General features: G+C 38.7%; 1 protein-coding gene and 1 pseudogene across 2 annotated transcripts in view; one reads left to right on the forward strand and one right to left on the reverse strand.

Annotated features, from left to right (window-relative positions):
- The first annotated feature begins 510 nt into the window (after nucleotides 1-510).
- The window catches only part of PARP11 (poly(ADP-ribose) polymerase family member 11), a 32810-nt gene continuing 14813 nt past the window's right edge, over nucleotides 511-18507 (forward strand). The window contains exons 1-4 of one of the 2 annotated variants that reach the window (XM_036762072.1): nucleotides 511-651; nucleotides 13700-13831; nucleotides 14436-14556; nucleotides 17267-17342. In XM_036762072.1, the coding sequence (XP_036617967.1) occupies nucleotides 13703-13831; nucleotides 14436-14556; nucleotides 17267-17342 (326 nt within the window). In that variant the 5' untranslated portion in view covers nucleotides 511-651; nucleotides 13700-13702. Of the gene's footprint in view, nucleotides 652-1546; nucleotides 1736-13699; nucleotides 13832-14435; nucleotides 14557-17266; nucleotides 17343-18507 lie in introns of those variants that run through there. The other variant, XM_036762071.1, reaches the window with a different exon arrangement.
- Nucleotides 4744-6216, reverse strand: LOC118850078 (annotated as a pseudogene).

Here is an 18507-nt window from a genome sequence, read left to right on the forward strand (position 1 = left end):
TTTTCCGTTAGTACTGAATTACGTGTCAGATAGGTATGGAGTGGGGGGAAATCACCTCTCAATTTAATTCAACAGATATTAAATGCTTGCTTTGTATAGAGTGCACTTGCTAGGTGCTAGGCATCACCTAAAAATCAGAGGAGACATGAACCCTGCTTTCTTGGACATTGCAGCATAAGAGGAAAAAAACACAAATAACCGCAATACACACTATGACATCTCCCTTTCCCCCTCCTTTCCCCACATAACTGGGAAAATAAAATGTCAGCATCCCCAAAGGGATAGTCATGGCGATGAGTGGGGATGGTGACTTGTTGAGATTAAAGACGTGAAGAAGGTCGGTGGGCAGAGGCGGGCCAATGAAAACCCTGGAAACAGCATAGAGAGATCGAAGAAGCCTATAGATTTGCCCGTTTGGTTGGAGAACCTGGGGGGTGGGGGGGATCGGATCGCGTAAGCTATTCGAAAAGGACCTGAGGAATGACAGGAAGAAGGAGGGGGGTGGGGAGAGGGAAAGGGAGGGAACCAGAGGGAGAGAGAAAGGCGCCACCACACTTCTCTGCTCCAGGCAGCAGGTAGCAGGAGCTCTCCTGATCAGAGCCGGCTCGGGCGCCTTCCACCGAAAATCCAGCAGCCCTCAAACGTGGGACAGTAAGTGACCCTGGGGATGACACATTTCTTGGAAACGAAAGGCTGTCATTCTAGAATTTCCAGGCTTTTGTTTCCCTGCTCCTAACTTTCCTCAGGGACGTCGTGAAGGAGTCTGGATGGATAGATAGATAGATAGAGAGAGAGATAGATCAAGGGTCTCCCCGACTGCAAAATTCCCCAGAAACGGGGATGGGGTAGAGAGGTAACGGGGTGCTTAAACACTCCCCCCAAATTTCCTCTTCTGCAAAAACGAGGTGTTGCATTGGCTTGATGGCCTCGGAGAGGTTTTTTCCAACCGCAGACCTCGATCCTAAAACCTAAGCCTACGAGCTTGAAATCCCATCCGAGGTAGTGGATCCCTTGGGTGGGGAGAGGATCTGACCCGGGCATCCCGCAAAAGGGACATGAGGCGGGGGGGGCGGGGAGGGAGATTCCCGATCCCCACGGGATGGCAGGCCCAGATAGGAAGGTTTTCTCCCACCCGGGAAGTATCCCCCGAGACCGTGGTGTTGGAGATGGGTTTTTTATTGGACGGGTTGGAATTCCTCCGAAGGGGGGAAGACCTGGAGAGCCTTTACTGAGGCACCCTCCCCGCCCCCCGGCCGAAATTATTCATTATTGAAGGCAGCGGCCTCGGGCCGGCCTTCGGGGATCACCGGCCTACACCTCTCCGGACCCGTCCTCAGCTATCAGAGGCCAAGGGTTACTACCCTTCCGAGGAACCGAGGTGTCTGCAGAGGCCGGGCTGGCGGCCGGGCCGGGCGGGGCGGGGCGGCCGGGGTGAGGAGGCTCCCCGGGTCACCTCCCTCTCCCGCCCCGCCCCGCGGCCGCCCCCGGCAGGCGGGTGGGTGGGTGGAGGGGGGGCGTGGCTCTGGGATGGCCGGAAGTCGGAAGTGTGGCCGGTAGGCGAAAGTGGCTGCCGTTGCCGCCGGGCTCGGCGGAATCGCGGGGGTGGGTTACCCTCGCCAAACAGCCAGTCGATCCCTCCGAGGGCCCTCCGGAAAGCAGCCGCCGGCGTCCCTACCCCGCTCCCCCTGGGGGCGGCTCTCCCGCTCCGGCCTCCATCATGTGGGAGGCGAATCCGGTGAGTGGCAGGGCGGGGCAGGGCGGGGCGGGGCGGGGCGGGGCGGTGACTGGGTGCGAGAGGGGCGGGGGAGCCTCCGAATTCCCGCCCCCCCCCTCCTCCCCCGGCCCGGGCCTCGAGTTCCGCGTGTGAAGGGCCCGGGCCCCGGGAGCTTCGCCCGCCGCGCCCCGCCAAGCGCTGTCGCTGTCCTTGTCCCTCCGGCCCCGCAGCGTCGGGGTCAGTGCCGGGGGCAGGAGGGGGCGGGCTCGGGCTCCTCCCTCTCCTCTGGTGGCGATCTGCCACAGAGGGGCTTCTTTCTCCCTTTGTTGTACCCGCTCTCCCAACCCCGCAAGGGCTCGGACCCTGAAAAGAAAACTGGGGCTCCAATCCCGAATCTGCCATTTTTTAGCGGGCGACCGCGGGTGAGACGTGTTATCTCTCTGGCCTTCCATTTTCTCGTGTGTAAAATGAGGTGTTGCCCTAGGTGGCCTTTAAAGGCCCCTTCCGGCTCTAAATTGGTGATTTTGCCTCCGGTCTCTCTCCACCCTGAAAAATGGACCCCTCCCACAGCTAGATTTGCAATTCCCCTGGTTCCTCCCACAGCGGAATTTGCAATCCTCTTCTCTCAGCTGAATTTGCCATCCCTCCGGCCCCCTCCCTAGGGCTGTATTTTCAGTCCCCCTCGTTCCTTGCCCGGCTGAATTAGCTATCTCCACCCCCAGCCCCCACCCCTCTGCTCACCTAAGGTTCACGTTGTTCTGGTTCTTTGGTTCAGTCGTGCCCGATTCTTTTCGACCCCATGGAGACTGGACCATAGCGCGTTAGGCCCTTAAGGAAAGCTAGAAAGGATCTTAGAGGTCCGCCACTCTCACTTTACAAAGGAGAAAACTGGCTCCCGGAGGTGAAGTTAGCCCGTGTTCATGAAATGCCCACTATTTCGCCAGGGACTGTGCTAAGTGGTGATTTACCGAAAGTTACACATTAAGTAGAAAAATCAGGACTTAAGAGCCCAAGTCTGTCCACTCCGGCTTGGGTCCTAAAAGCTAAGGTCTCTCGTCTTCTCCACAGTCAGCAACCTGAAAAGAAGCTATTACCGCTCCGGCGTAGCAAGATTTTAATTTGGTAGTGAAAAAGAGGCCATAAATTTGCCTTAAGGCAAAAATTTCTTTTTACAACAGAATTCGAGCACTTGGGGGAGATGATAGGAGAAGGGGAGAAGCTGTTTGTTTTTGAGCTTTTGGATGAAATATTTATAGGTTTTTTCATTTCATATGTCATTGAAGACCTGAAAAGTACAATTTGTAAATGCCCTACTCTGGTCCTCTTGATTTTGTTTATGTGTGTTGTATCTTCTACGTTTTTCTATAATTTTCTTTTCTTTTTACATTTATTTTAAATACTATATTCAAAAAATAGGTTTCCATAGGCTAAAAAAAAATGCAGTAATATCTGTTATTGGCATAGAAATCTAATGACATGACCAAAGTCAAGAAATACTGCTTCCTGAGTTTATACTGAAATGACAAGGCACCCGTAGTTTAAAAAAAAAATCCAACTAATATGTATTTACTTTGATACTCTGTTTACACACTATCATTAACTTCTCTGATAGATCCTATTATGCTTCTTCACACACCCACACCCAGGTTTCTGTGATATTTCTACTAAAGTGAGACAACTGTATCAAGAAATGCCACCTCCTTGTTAGCTTTATCAAATAGCAGAATATCTGGTCTGTTGGACAAGAATTATTGATTTCTTACTATGGCTCTATCCCAGTATGTTATCTAGTAGTTATTTTCTCAAAAATTTTTAGCTGTGTACTTGTAATTCTGTTATATCAAACCTTCTTTGGCTAAGAGTATGCCATTTTTATCAGTTATTTTGCCTAATATGTTCACTTGTTAAAGTAGTCATAATATATCTGAACCTGGCATTCTTTTTTTTATTATATACTTTTGATAACTGTTATTGTTAACAGTATCTAGAATTTCCACAACAAACCTTTCCTTCTCTGCTAACAACATGCCTTGCTGTGGTCATTAACCAGACCTCGTTTTATCTCCATAATCTCTGTTATACTGATTTTAATATTGTGAGAGTTTTTTCCATCCCCAAACCTGAATTTTCCATAGATAATTTTTATGTTTCAGTATTATTTAACAAAAAACATCAGTGAACATATTATGTAAATTTTGTTTATTTTCTCAGTGTCTTATCACCCTTTTAAAGATATAAATTGTTAATGAAAATGAGCTTTATTATATCAACCTAATAAATATATTCAAAGATTTTTAGTCTTTTATCCATATTTTTTTAAAAAAAATCATTCTATGGCAAACTCCAGACTTAACATCTACCAGCTTCAGAAAGGTCTACACTCTACAGAAAAGCAATTATCTGGGTTCTTAATTCTTTTAGTAGACTGATCAGTCCTCTCTATTTTAACTGATACATTTTAAATTGACTTCATAGCATGAACAATCATGCAAATGCTCATACACCAACAAAATCGGTCACTTTTAAAAGCAGGGTCTCTTCATGTAGCCCTAACTGGGAGATACCAAACTGCCGGGTAAAACATGAAGTTGGCATTAACACATGAGAAAAAATCATTAAAAGTTATTGGAGATTCTGGAAAAGGTGCAAAGAACTACAATTTGGGTGATGTTTTAAGTGTACTCAAAGGAAGAAAATAAAAAATTTGGGGCAGGTTAGCAAAACAGCAAACTAGTTTACAGTGACTTAAGCAGAATTTTGTACATGCAGTTTCTGCTTTCAGTGATTTAAAAAAAAAGTATATGTTGATCTTAACTACTTATAATGCAAATCAGAACTGCAAAATTGTCTTTTTTCCTATTCTTATAGAATGTATGGTGGGGATGGGAGGAAGAAAAGAGGAAAGAAACCAAACTTTTAAACATTCAAAATAAAGAATTCATATGAATGTTTTGAAAGTCACCAGAGGAATAAGTGTTAGTCTTTCTTCTTCATAAAGAAATGGAAAACTTTTGAGGTGAATTGGAAGACTAGTGAGGTCTTGCATTCTGTTCAGTGTCTGCCAGACATTCTTAGACTAATCCTAGAGCATGAATGGTGCTTCCTTTTAGCCTTTCCATGGGCCTCTCCATGGCACTTTTGCTCCCTGTGTATGTGGGTCTGATCTTTTTCCCTAGCTCTTACGGAATAGCAAAAAGGTTTTTCTTTTCTTTTTTTTAATTTCCCCTAAATACATGTAAAAACAATTTTAATATTGGTTTTTAAAGTTCTGAGTTCCAAATTCTCTCCCTTTTCTTTGTGCCCCCTCCCTCAAAGATGCTAAGCTATCAGATATAGGTTATATATGTGTAATCATGTAAAACATTTCCATGTTAGTCATTTTGTGGAAGAAAATTTGAACCAAAAAGAAAGTGAAAAAAATAGTATGCTTCTGTCCATTTTCAGAATTCATCAGTTCTTTCTCTGGAGGTGGATAGCCTTTTCCATCACCAATCCTTTGGGATTGTCTTGGATATTGCTGAGAATATTACTGAGAATAGTTAAGCCATTCACAATTCATCATACAATGTTTCTGTTACTTTGTACAGTGTTCTCCCAGTTCTGTTCACTTCACTCTGCATCAGTTCATGTAAGTCCAAGTTTTTCTGAAATCATCCTGCTCTTCATTCTTATAGCACAACAATGTTCCATTACAGTCAAATACCACAACTTGTTCAGCCATTCTCCGATTGATGGACATTCCCTCAATTTCCACTTTTTTGCCACCACAGAAAGCTGCTAGAAATGTTTTTGTATATGTACAAAATGTGTATCAATTGGGCAATGGCTGAACAAACTGTGGTTTATGAATGTAATGAAATACTATTGTGCTATGAGAAATGATGAGCAGGCAGACTTCGGGAAAACCTGGAAAGAGGTATATGAACTGATGGTGAGTGAGGGAGCAGAACCAGGAGAACTTTGTACACAGTTACAGCTACATTGCTGTCTTAGGGAGGCGAAGCAGGGGAGGGGGAGAAAATTTAAAACTGAAAAACTTGTGGAACTGGATGTTGTAAACTAAAAATAAATAAATTAAAAACAATAGGTCCTTAGGGATACAGACCCAGTAGTGGTTTCGCTGGATCAAAGGGTATGCATAGTTTGATTGCCCTTTGGGCATAGTTCCAAATTGCTCTCCACAATGGTTGGCTCAGTTCCCAATTCTACTTTAGTGTCCCAGTTTTCCCACATCGCCTCCAACATTTGCCATTTTCCTTTTCTGTCATATTGAGAGCTAGAAGTTCTGCATATTTACTTCGGGGTACCTGGCTGCTCCCTGTACCCTGGGTACAGCCTAGAGATGGGGATCAGTAGCCATTGATTAGTTGTTGATATTGGGTGGATCCTATCACGGTTTTGGAAGGCGAATGGACACTCCCTGTCTGACGCGGCACGTGGGCGTTCAAATTGGGCTTGTAAAATATGCACTGGGAGATGAGTGGATCCCACAAAGCCGGTAGAAGGATTTAACACAATGTCCCTGGAGGTGAGGTTGGGGGATCTTGGAACACGTGGACCTTTCGGACCCGCCGACCCGGTGGATCTAGATGCGCGGACCCAGCGGACCGCGCAGATACTGGAACCGGACTGGGCAGCTCTCGAGATGTGGTCAGAGCCTCTGTGCCCTGGCTCTCCAGCCCCTTTTTTCGTTTACAGCTCTGCCAGCACCGGCAAATATAGCCGTCATTTATGTTGACACCCATAATGCAATATAGCTTCCATGCATCATCAGGGAGCCGGGAGAGAGACACAGCTAGAGTGGGTAAGGAGCGGCTGCGGGTCTCCGTCACCCTCCACGACCTCGCCTAACGCTTGTTGCATCACCTTTAAAGGTTTGTGTGAGACATCTGCCTTCATTTTCTCCAAATAAACTGGAATATTATTTTCTTGCTGTCTGTTGATTACAGGGCAAGTACTCTATTAAGGGTGGCGTTCCATCTCCAGGTATATAATTAATGTTAACTATTTCAGCTTTACTGTAAAATTTGAGTAATACTGATATTTAATGACTTATGGCAGACTTAGATTTTTCTTCCTAAAAGTCATATATTCTAAACAAATATTAGATTATATATTAATCTTAAAGTTATCCACATTTGTGTTATCCACGGCAAAACTTTAACTTTATGCTGCCGTTAGCCATCATGTGACACACTTCTAGGCTTCTTCCCTTCTTGTGCTTCAAGAATGCAAATTAATGTTAATATTAGCCTAAATCTAAGGTAAAGTTTACTATTAAATAAACACTACCCCAGAACATATAGTCATCCTTCAACATTTGTGGGGTTCAGGGCACTGGACACCATGAATGTGAAAAACCACAAATAACTCTAGACCTTACCCTAAATCTTTACTTTTTAATAATTCTGATCATATTTATGTAACACACAAAACAAGTAAAACGATATACTGCACCGATAAAAAAAAAAGGTGCACTGTCTATGAGAGATTAGTCTCTTGCATAAGTAAAGCCATAGTATACTTTCAGGGATTTCCTTCTCCAATGAAAAGTGCAAGATACAAAAGAACACTGCGGAGAAAATTACCTGACTGCGTCTGGATGGTAGAGAGATAGAGTGTCTAGAGCACTGAAACTTTTAGCGTTTATAATAAATTTGTGTATGTATACTAATGGTAGTAAATGATAAAATAAGTTAATAATATACAATATTTATGTATTTATGACTTACTAATTTTTTTGTTTTCTTTACATACTCCTATCATCTGCGATTTTCCACGGTGTGCTGCAAATCTCCCAAAATTTCGATTTAATTGTCGATGGCCAACCGGTAAATTACCAAAACCACGAATGTGAAACCCACAAATGTCGAGGGATGACTGTAATGTATTCTAAAACCAAATAGAAATCCTGATTTCTGTTAGCTTTTCTGTTAATCCAGATCATTGAGAGTTAAATATTTGCAAAATCTCACTGATGCGTAGAACAGAGCTCAGGTAGGCATAATTTGAGAATTCTCCTGGTTTCTGCCTTTCCCTCCTTAGTCCTAATAGCATCCACATACAGTGTTAATTTAACATGAATTGTGCTAATGTTACTTTAACCCTGTCCATAGTTCCTGGCCTATGTTAAAAAAAAAAAAAAAACAAAACTCTTCGGAACAACTTTAGTAGGCAAAATCATTATTAACTCTTAAATATTTGCCATGCAACAGAACAAAATAGTTAAAGGGCAATAATTAAATTTTATTTTCTTACATTATTTTCTTTCAATACAGTGTCATGAAATTTGTGGAAATTCTACATTCGTGCTTTCCATATAGGAAGTCTTCAAATAAGCAAAAGACCAGGGATGAAGGGCTTGCTAAACTGACCAAGCAGCTAATATCATCAATTCTTATGTAGACATCTGGCTCCTCCCAGTATGGAAGCTTAAGGGTAGAAGAGAAGCAGTTCTTAGCTGACTCTGGCCAGTATTCCTACCTGTCCAAAAAAAAAAAAAAATAGCTGAATCTTCAGGGAATGGCAAAAGCAGTTGCAGTCTCTAACTTTGCCCTTAAGAAATTGACTTGTCTTCGTCCTGGCAATCATTATCTTGTAGGGGCTGAAGGGAGAATAACAAAATCTCTGTTATCACCAATAAAAGATGCCCTCTTTCTCTTTTGTAAATTAAATTTTACTTTAACTTTGAGCAGCCATTCAAGTATTAAAATATATGGATAAGAACAAAGGTGAAAACACACACAAAAAAAGAAAACATAAAGTATAAAAATTTTATCTGCTTACTTTATTGCTTCGGTCATTTAACAAGATTGTACTTTTTGTAATAGCTGTTCATTGATTGAGCAATGTGTTAAATGGATAAAAATACAAATAAAATGGTCCCTACACTCAAGTTTACATTCTATTGTTTTCTGGTTCTCTTTACTTCATTCTTTATTAACTCAGGTTTCCAATGGTTTTTTTTTTTAATTCTTCATATTCATCATTTCTTATGACACAGTGATATTCCATTACATTAATGAACCACAGTTTATTTAGCCATTCCTCAATCAGTGAGCAGCTATCACAAAAAGTGCTGATATGAAAATTTTGATGTATATAGGACCTATCTGTCTTTAACCTCCTTATAGTATGTGCCAGAAGTGAGATGTCTGGGTCAAAGTGTTCATCATGAATATTTTCTTTGAGGAAAAAAAAAGCTGAAGGTAGTAGACATGGTGAGTACTGAATATCATCGCAAAAATTATTATATTTTAAAAAACAGTAAATGAGTCTTTTTTGTTGTGAGAATTATTCCTGAATAAGCTATCTATGTAAAATGAGACCACAGATTTGTTAGAGCAAAGGCCAAAATTAATAAAAGCTAGAAGAAAGAGTAGACATGGAGAGAAAATGGCATGCAATTAAAACAAATCAAACTTGACCTATTTAAACAATTTATTGACTTTGAATTATGGAACCAGGAAGAGGGGACAATGATAATGATTATAACAATTTCGTAAGAAGTTTGAACAATGTAAATCAGTTGTCATCACAAGGCGACCAAAAGAGCCTAAAAAGTATACAGACATTTGACGTCTTGGCTAAGTGGAAAGTGACAGCAGCCAAGAGTAACAAGCAGGATCTTAAGAGTACAGACTCATGTGTGAAGTTGTAGAGATAAAGGCAGTAGAAGATTAGAATTAGTATTGCAACTCCCCACTCTCCCCACCAAAAAAAAAAAAAAACTCCAGCAAGATGCAGTAGAAGGAAAAATTAATTTAAAGAAAGCTTGGCAAGATCAAATGAGGTAAAATGCAATGCTTTGCAAACTTTAAAGCCCTAAATAAAAGGTAATTGTTATTGGTAAACAAAATTATTAATTAAAATTAATTAAATTTAATTAAAGGCTGATAGATAAATGATGGAAAATTGTATAAGGATTTTTAAAATAACAAACTTCACTATCAAGGACAATGGAACTTATATTTAGACTCTTAACGTCACTGAAAAATCAAAAGTGGGGACAAACAGGTGAATGAGAGAACAATATATGCAGAGAAGGTCTATACTTTAGGTGACACAAATTTGAGGGTATTGAGAGATTCATTCTCAAGTTTTCTGAGAGGGGAAGATTTCAAGGGCTTGGCAAACATCTTGGAGCTTTTTTGTTTTTTAAAGCGACCAAGAGGACACTAATACCTATTGAATTATCCCATTCCTATAAAATATTTGTGAGAGTAATCTCCCCAAATACCAAGATCAGTTGTCATGAGAGTATTCAAAGAGAATAGGCAGGCTTTTATGAATAGTATTCCATATCAGATCACATCATCATCACACAATTGAGTGAAAGATGTTAGGAAATGAAGATCCTTCTGTGCTTATTTTTCTACTGTAAAAATGCATAAAGTCTAGTATTTAGCAACATTTAAAAACATCTGTCCTTTCTCTGTACATCTTAAAAAACAATCTTACAAATATAAGTGTACCAACATGTACAGATGATAAAGTGATGAATGTCACTCATCCCTTTTCATGTGCCTCAGAATTGCCATAGATATTTCTGCCAAATAAATTACTAAGAGATTTACAACAACATGACACACCTATTCTAAGCTACTTTTCAGAATTATCTTTCATTTTGTTTACCAGGTTCCCACTATTACTTGTAGGAAAAAGAATGTCGGGCAAGTAAACTTTATAAGAAGGAGACTAATTATTTTATTAGCTCTCTGCATGACTGTATTGAGAATTGAAATTACAAAAAAACTTTTTTTTAGTAAATTATAAATCACTGTATATAAAAACCTTTTGAAATTTTAAGTAGATTCAGAGTTTAAAGGCTTTGAAAATATTAATTAAATCTCTATTTTAATAATTAATAGAAAGATGCTATCTTCATCCAAAGAACTGATAAATAGAAGTATGTATAGAATAATTGTATATACATATACCTACGCACACGTGCACACACGCACATACACACATACATGTACCTATTTGTGTCTAATGGTGGCCATCTCTAGGGGAAAAAGAGAAATTTACATGATAACTTTGTTGTGTATTTAAAAGGAATAACAAGTTGTACATAGTAGATTTGTTGTTTCATGTGCAATCATTTTTTTTTCGAAATTATACTTTGTTATGGAAATGCTTGTTTCCAGAAATTAAAACTAAAACGAAATTTAAAAAAATAATATAACAGGAATTAGTCTAAGAAAGTTGGTTTATGTTTTGAATGAAGAAAAATACTTTCTGAATGAAAATTAGAAGAGTCCTAGAGAGAGGTGTATGGTGAACATGAACAAACTGTAACACATTACGAACAAAAGACTATGAAGGACAAGTGTAAAGGATGCGATATGAACAATGCATAAGTGAAAAAGAAAATGAGCTGGTCATAGTGTGTAAGAGTAATAATTCATGGGCAATCTTCACATTCCATTTACGTCCTTGCTATCACAAGAGAACTTAACACCCCTCTCCCTGCCCCCAGCATATTGGATATGGTAAACTGTAAGACACAGGCAGAAATTCCATAGAATGGGATGGCTTGTGATCTGCTTTGTTGGGAAAAACAACTACAGTGATGGGATCATGAACACTATTTGAGTATTTTGAGTATATTCATCACTTCTTTTGATGCAATAAAATTTTAATACACTCACCATAATTTATTGATTTGTTCTCTAATAGTTGGGTATATACCTTATTTTCATCATTTCAGTATTATAATTAAAACCACTAGAAATATTTTCCTTTGTCTTTGTCCTATCTCTAGGGTATAAATATTAATATTATAAACAAATTTATATAAATGTTATAATATGTATTTATAACATTACATAATGCTATATATATCTATGTTATAAATATATTACAAATATGATAATAGGGTACAGTATTGGGATCATTAATAATAATTTATTATATGTAGCAGGCAATGTGCTAAGTGCTTTACAAATATCTCATCCTACAACAACTCTTCAAGATAGATGCTATTTTCCCCATTTTACAATTAAGGAAACTGAGGCAAATAAAAGTTATATGACTTGCCCAGAGTCCCACTGCTAGTATGTAACTGACGCTGGAATTAAACTCGTGTCCTCCTGACTCCAGGCCCTAGCACTCTATCCATTGTACCACCTAACTAGTTCAAAGAGTGTGAGGATTTTTGTAACTCTTGTACAATTCCATATAACTTTTTAAAAAAAGTGACCCAATCAGAGTTCCACTAACAATGTATTAGCAGGGAATTCCCCAGGGAAATACCAGTACTGAATTTTAGCATCTTTTACTGTTTGCCAATTGGGGTATCAAATGGCATCCCTTTTTAAAAAATTGCATTTCTCTAATTGAACAGTTTTTCAGAGCTTGTGTGGGATATGGACCATATATGAGGCTTAGGAGACCCTCAATAGTTACACATATAAGTATATATGTTTGTATGGCTAATTCTGTGACTGTGAACAGAATAACTTTATTATCTTGTGGCATGGTTTTCCCATCAACTTGAGAATTATGTCTTGCTCATACTTCGAGCAGCAGGAAAAACCTAATACAAAGTTGCAAAGGCATTTTGCAAACTTTCAGTAAATACAATGGAATCTTTATTTCACAGCCTACTCCAGAATAGATTTCAGTATGAGTAATTTTTGGTCCATGTCTAAGGGAATTTCATGGAACCCAAGAAGCTTGAGGGAGGGACCTTAAAGGTGATTTAGTCCCATTTCCTCTAGCATTTTTAACGAGTGGTTATAAAGTTTCATTTTGTGACTTAGAGTGATAGACACAAGTCAGCATATTTCACTGTTGGATAGTCCTAACTGTTAGAAGGTATTGCCTTTATATTGAACTTAAATCTCCTTGCCTTTAACAAACAGTCCACCTTCAATTCCCACTGATCCTACATATTACCATTTGGAGCTACACAGCATAAAACTTTTATTCAGTAGCCCATCAGATATTTGAAGCAGCAGTCATGTACCCCATTGCCTTTACCTTCTTGAGGGTACCAAAAAGAGCAAGAAAACTTTGTTAAAACATTAATGTGCCCAAAACATCATCCTGAGACTTAGAACTTAGGCTGAGTGTTCTAGGAAAGCAATTGACTAGAGATACTTCTCCATCATCTGTGTTAATGGATAGAGGGAGAGAGCCAATAAACTAAATCTCTAAATTTGCAGTAAGTTGTCATTAATCCAGAAAGAGTCCTGTGGTTGTTTTGTATGTAGAACAAATTAGAGATTCAATTTTCTTCCTTTTCCTTTACTCCTTTCTTTTTCATTTCATTCTCTTCCATTCCTTTCTTTGTCCTTAAGAACCATAGGATCACTAAAAAGATGAACTCCAGTAGAAAACAAAACAAATGTAGGAATGTCTTAAAAGGATTCCTATCCTGAATAATCAGTCATGGAATTTAAAGTGCTGACTGTGATAGTGTCTGCTTAAACACTGAACTAAAGGGATCCAAATCTCAAATCCTTGATAGTTGTGATATTTTGTCTTGTAATATCTTAATTTTCTACAGTTTTAAAATAAGAAGAAAACCCCTCCCAACCTTCTGCTTCCCTTCCTCTCCTATTCCTTTCCTGAATAATGAGCACTTGGATTTTTGTAGAAAAAATTTTGTTTAAGAAATGATGGGCACTATATTTTTTTTTCATTGCTCAGATGCATTTGGTGTTAATTTGTAACTGTGGATTCTTTTGGCAAAGTATAAAAACATATGTTAAAGTGGAAATTTTCTGGAAAGTATACCACTTCTGTCATTGACAGAATACATGATAAAGTCATTTACCTGATTACTAACTACTATAACAATGAAATTTAACATTTAAAAATTTTTGTTTTAATTAGGTAGACTAAATAGGTAGATGCAAAAGCTTGAGTGGAAAAGACCCTTGAAATGAAATCCATTGCAAAGAAAAAAACTTGTCTTGACATGATATTTTTTCAAATTGCTTGTCATTAATGAAATATCTTTCTCTGCCATTTCAGGCAATGTTTCACAGAGCAGCAGAGGAATTCTGTTCAAAACCAAGCAACAATGGAATGAATGAGATGGACACATCAGATACCCAGTGGGGCTGGTTTTATTTGGCAGAATGTGGGAAGTGGCACATGTTTCAGGTACCTCTACTCCTTTTGTTTAGTAGAAGAGTTTTAGATTAGATATCAAAAGAGTTTTTGATCAGACTTCCAAGAAAATTAGTGTGAATACAGTGGCTGAAAGAAATTAAGAAATTAACAGAATAGAGTAATTTACCTAAAATATATCTAATAAATGCTAACACTATTTTCATTGGAATTTTTTTGTCATGGGAATCATAATATAGTATTGAAAAATTTGGGCCTCCACAAGTTTAGATTTTGTGGGTGGGTGAAATTTTTTTGCATATCTGAATATGATTAGTTTGAACCACTCAGGTGATTTTTAAAAGTTTAATAATATTTTATTTTTTCCCCAGTTATATGTGAAGAAAATTTTTAGCATTCAATGAAATGATTTTTAAAAATTGTCAGATACTGGACAAAGTTAGGATGGTTATAAAGGCTTCTTGAAATTAAAAAAGCATAGACAGTTTTCTTTTTTGTTAATGTGCCATACTCCTGAAATATGGGGTGCTAGAATAGATGACCTGAGGGCTTTATTATTTGCTTTATCTCTGAGATCATAGTAGTAACTATTGATTTGTTCATCTAATAAAATAAAACTTTCTGGTTTGTTTTGAAGCCGGACACCAACATTCAGTGTTCAGTGAGCAGTGAAGATATTGAAAAAAGCTTCAAAGAAAACCCCATTGGATCCATTTCTTTTACCACTTCCAAGTACAGCTACAAGCTGGACTTCTCAGGTATGTTTCCTCCCTAATAGTTGTGTTTGTATAGCATTCACATTGATGATGTAACATCCAGAATGATAAGAATTTCATAATTAGCTAGTCTAATTGCAAAATAGTGAAATGTTTATGGTAACATGCAAAATATGAAGAAAAACTGCGGTGTTTAATAATAACTAGGTAATAGCGATTTTATTTCTTGATGGATAAAATCCAAGAGTTTGAAGGGACTTCAGAGGTTACCTAGTCCAAACACTAATCTGAAGAATAAATACCCTGTATAATGTCTCTGACACATGGCTATCCAACCTCTGTTTGAAGTCTTCTGGTAGCTGTTACCTCCCAATTTTAGACAGCTCTAATTGCTAGGTCATTCTTCCTTCTTTTAAGCTGAAATCTGTCTTCCTATTGATCTAAAATCTGCCTCTCAAAGCACAGTATATAGACATTTTCATATATTAATAGATATTGATATGTATAGAGATTGTAATATACCTTGAATTCATGTAGTGCCACTCTTTTACTTATCCTCCCAACATCCTTCAGGAGCAGGAGCAAAATCAGGAGCAAATTTATCTTAATCCTTGTAAAGAAGAAATGAGAGACTTTAAGTGACTTGTCAATAACATAGTATCAGACCAAATAAAATATAGCTCTCTGAATTTCATTGCTGCAAGACTTTACTATAATTAATTTTAGTTTTTACCATTATCTTTTTCCTTTGGCTCTTTCACACATTTACTAGCTAATCTAGAAATCATTTGTATTTTGGATTTCATTCATGACACATACATAAGCAGGTATAATGTGAAAATTCAATTAGAGTTGATTCCTATTATTGTGAAGTTTCTAGTTTCAATCAGCTGTTTGCTGCCTAGAGCAAAACAGTGTAATAATTGGGAGGCTTTTTTAAAGCAAGAGTACATTTTGATAGTTATGCAACTCAACTTTATACCTATTCTTTCCCTGTTATTATAAGTAGTGGTTTATATGGCAGAGTAAATAGTGTTTCATGGTGGTGTCAGAATGGTGAAGCTTGGGATGAGAATAGTAAAAACCGAGAAGTTTGAAACAGTTAAATACCTTAAAAATTGCTATTACATCAAGATATTTTCACTGTTGACTTTTCTAATAGCTCATTTTACCAAGAGTTGTAACCACATTCTCCACTCAGGTCTCCATAAATTGTTGATACTTTTAGGAAAAACAAACAGGGAGTTGGTTGCCAAAATTGTCTGTGGGTTGTTTTTCTGCTGAATGTTTAGAAGGAAGAGGTCAAGTAGAATCAATCTTCTGTATAAATTCTTTTTTTTTTTAATCAGTACTGACACAGTATGTCTTATACAGATACTATTTTAGTAAGACATACATATTATGACTCATCCCATCAATTCCGATTCAGTAGAATTTATCTTTATCAAAGAGTAGGAATCCTATATAATGATAAAAGTCCCATCAACTCTGTATTTTTTAAGGGCATTTTAAACTGCATGAGTAAACATTCCACAATCATCTTCCCCTAATCTCCTGCTACTACCTTACTGAGTTTCTCTCCCATAAACATGACTGAGGATTATAGGAAGCAGATTAAAAAATAATTATAATTCAGGAAGAAGGCATATAGAATTTGAGCCAGATATAAGGATGGTCTTACTTGACACCTGTAATATAATGTTGCCAATGTGATTGGCACAAGGCGAGTTTAGGGAGAAAGAAGGTGCCTTTTTAAATCAATGCTTCACAGCTGATTTATAAGATCTAGGCTTGGAAATGACTTTAGAGTTAATCGAGCTCAACATCCCTCCCAATTTTACTGATGGTCCAGAGAGAGTAGGTAGGTAATTTGCTCAAGGTCTAGTGGCTGGAAAGTGTAAATCTAGGATTCAGATTGGAGGCTTCTACCTCCATGTTCAGGGCTCTTTCCACTTTGCATTGCACTGTATTTGTCCAAAGATATGGATCACTTTATCTTGGAATGACTTCAGTGATGTCATTCAGAATGCATGTTGGCCAAGATCTTCCAGCCTCTCATATTTACTTCTCAGCTTTGGGTGGATATGTAGAGAAAGACATAGAGAATGCACCTTGCTGGGGTGGGGAATGGCGAGGAAGAAATACAGGTGCTTTTATTTATTTTTAATTTTGGGAAATTTTTGCATAACTTTTATGGTCATAGCCATATTCTGTTATTTCTTTAGTTTTAACTTAAAATATATGGAAGAGGGAGCAAATGGTTATCTCTAAAAAATTCACTGATTTTTACAAGTGAGCTGTGGCCTTATGTCTTTTATTCTTTAGCAGAACTTTTTAGAGCATTGAAAGAACTTTTTCCCCCCATGCAGACCGGAAGATTTGGCACTGTATTTTTTTTTCTCATTTTATTGCTCTAAATTTTCCCAAAATTAGAGCTTTTACATCTTAGAGTCACTTTTGTGTCTTACGTGTGATACAGAAATGAAGGACCTAGCATCACGGGTATCATGTAAAATTAACTTGTATTATACACGCCTAATTTAAGCAGTGAGGATACAGTCCTTTGAGAAATCATTTTATGAGATAATTAATAGGCATGAGATGAAGTTTCTCTGGCCCCACCCCCCAAGTACGCTGTGCTATTCTCAAAGCACCATAATTCCTGGTTGAGATATAATGCTTAAATGTCTTTGTGGTAATATTTTTAGAATTTTACATTTGTTTGATTTTTTTTTTCTGTCTCTGTATTCAGTGATGAAGCAAATGAATCTGACGACTGGAAAGCAGCGCTCAATAAAAAGAGCCCCCTTTTCGATCACTGCATTCAGGTAAGAGTAAAGAGAATCGGAGTAAGAGAATCAGAGTACAGTATTCTCCCCCCGCCCCCTGCCATCCCTCCCCCTGCCCCTTATCGGGAGTGGTGCTGAGCCGTGCACTGACAGTTCTCCCTTTAAATGGAACACCGAGGTTCCTTTACGGTATCCATCTCTCAGCTCCTAGCCCTGGAGGCAGTGCCCAGAGGCTTTCCTCCACTCCGTCCGCCTCCCCGCCCCAAACAAAACAAAACAAACCAAGAAAACAAAACTAAAAGTAAAAAACAAACAAACAAAAAAAAAAAAAACCACAAAGCACCCTCCAAGTAAAACCAGAAGGGCTGACGAGCGGTCTGACTAGCGGTCTGCCGCTGCCGGCCTTGGACCTTCGGCGGTAGGTTCTCCGCTTCAGCCGCCGCCGCGGCACTGCGCTCCCACTTGCCCCGGCGCTGCGCTCCCACTTGCCGGTGTGTCTGTCTTTTATCTGTCAGTGCTGGGTTAGACACCTCTGTTCCAGGCCAGACTTGTCCTCCAGCAGTGTGCTGGCCCCCCACTCAAGGGCTCCATGGGGCACTCAGCCCCAATCCGCAGTTGACCTGCGGAAAACTAAACTGGATAAGGGGGGCTACCGTGTAGTTTGTAGGTTTTTTTGAATGTAAAAATACTTTCCCGCCCTCTTCTCTTTTTATTAAACCCAACAAAACATTTAGTACTCTGTTTAATCTTAAAATCTGTTAATATAGTGATTCCGTGTACCCGTTATGAGTACACCGGCCCGGAGCAAGAGGACCTGAGTTCATATCTGGCTTCAGTAATTTACTAACTCTGTGACCCTGGGCAAGTCAGTTAATCCTGTTTGCCTCAGTTTCCTCATCTGTAAAATGAACTGGAGAAAGAAAAGACAAATCGCTCCAGTATCTTTGCCAAGGAATCCCCAAATAGGGGCACAAAGAGTTGGACGCAACTGAAGAAAAATAGCTATGTTCCCATTATATATGCAATAAGACCATAACATACTCTAGCTGTGTTCTTTTTTCCTATTACTCTTATATTTTCTGTATTAAAGAAATTCTAGAACAAATTCTATAGTAGTTAAAAACTGCTCGATAATCATGTTAAAGCCTGTGAGGTGAGTTTCAGGAATGGACCTAGAAAAGACCTTTTGAAACCCATGACAACT

Source organism: Trichosurus vulpecula, chromosome 5 (genome assembly GCF_011100635.1).
Source record: "Trichosurus vulpecula isolate mTriVul1 chromosome 5, mTriVul1.pri, whole genome shotgun sequence".
NCBI classification, from domain to species: Eukaryota; Metazoa; Chordata; class Mammalia; order Diprotodontia; family Phalangeridae; genus Trichosurus; species Trichosurus vulpecula.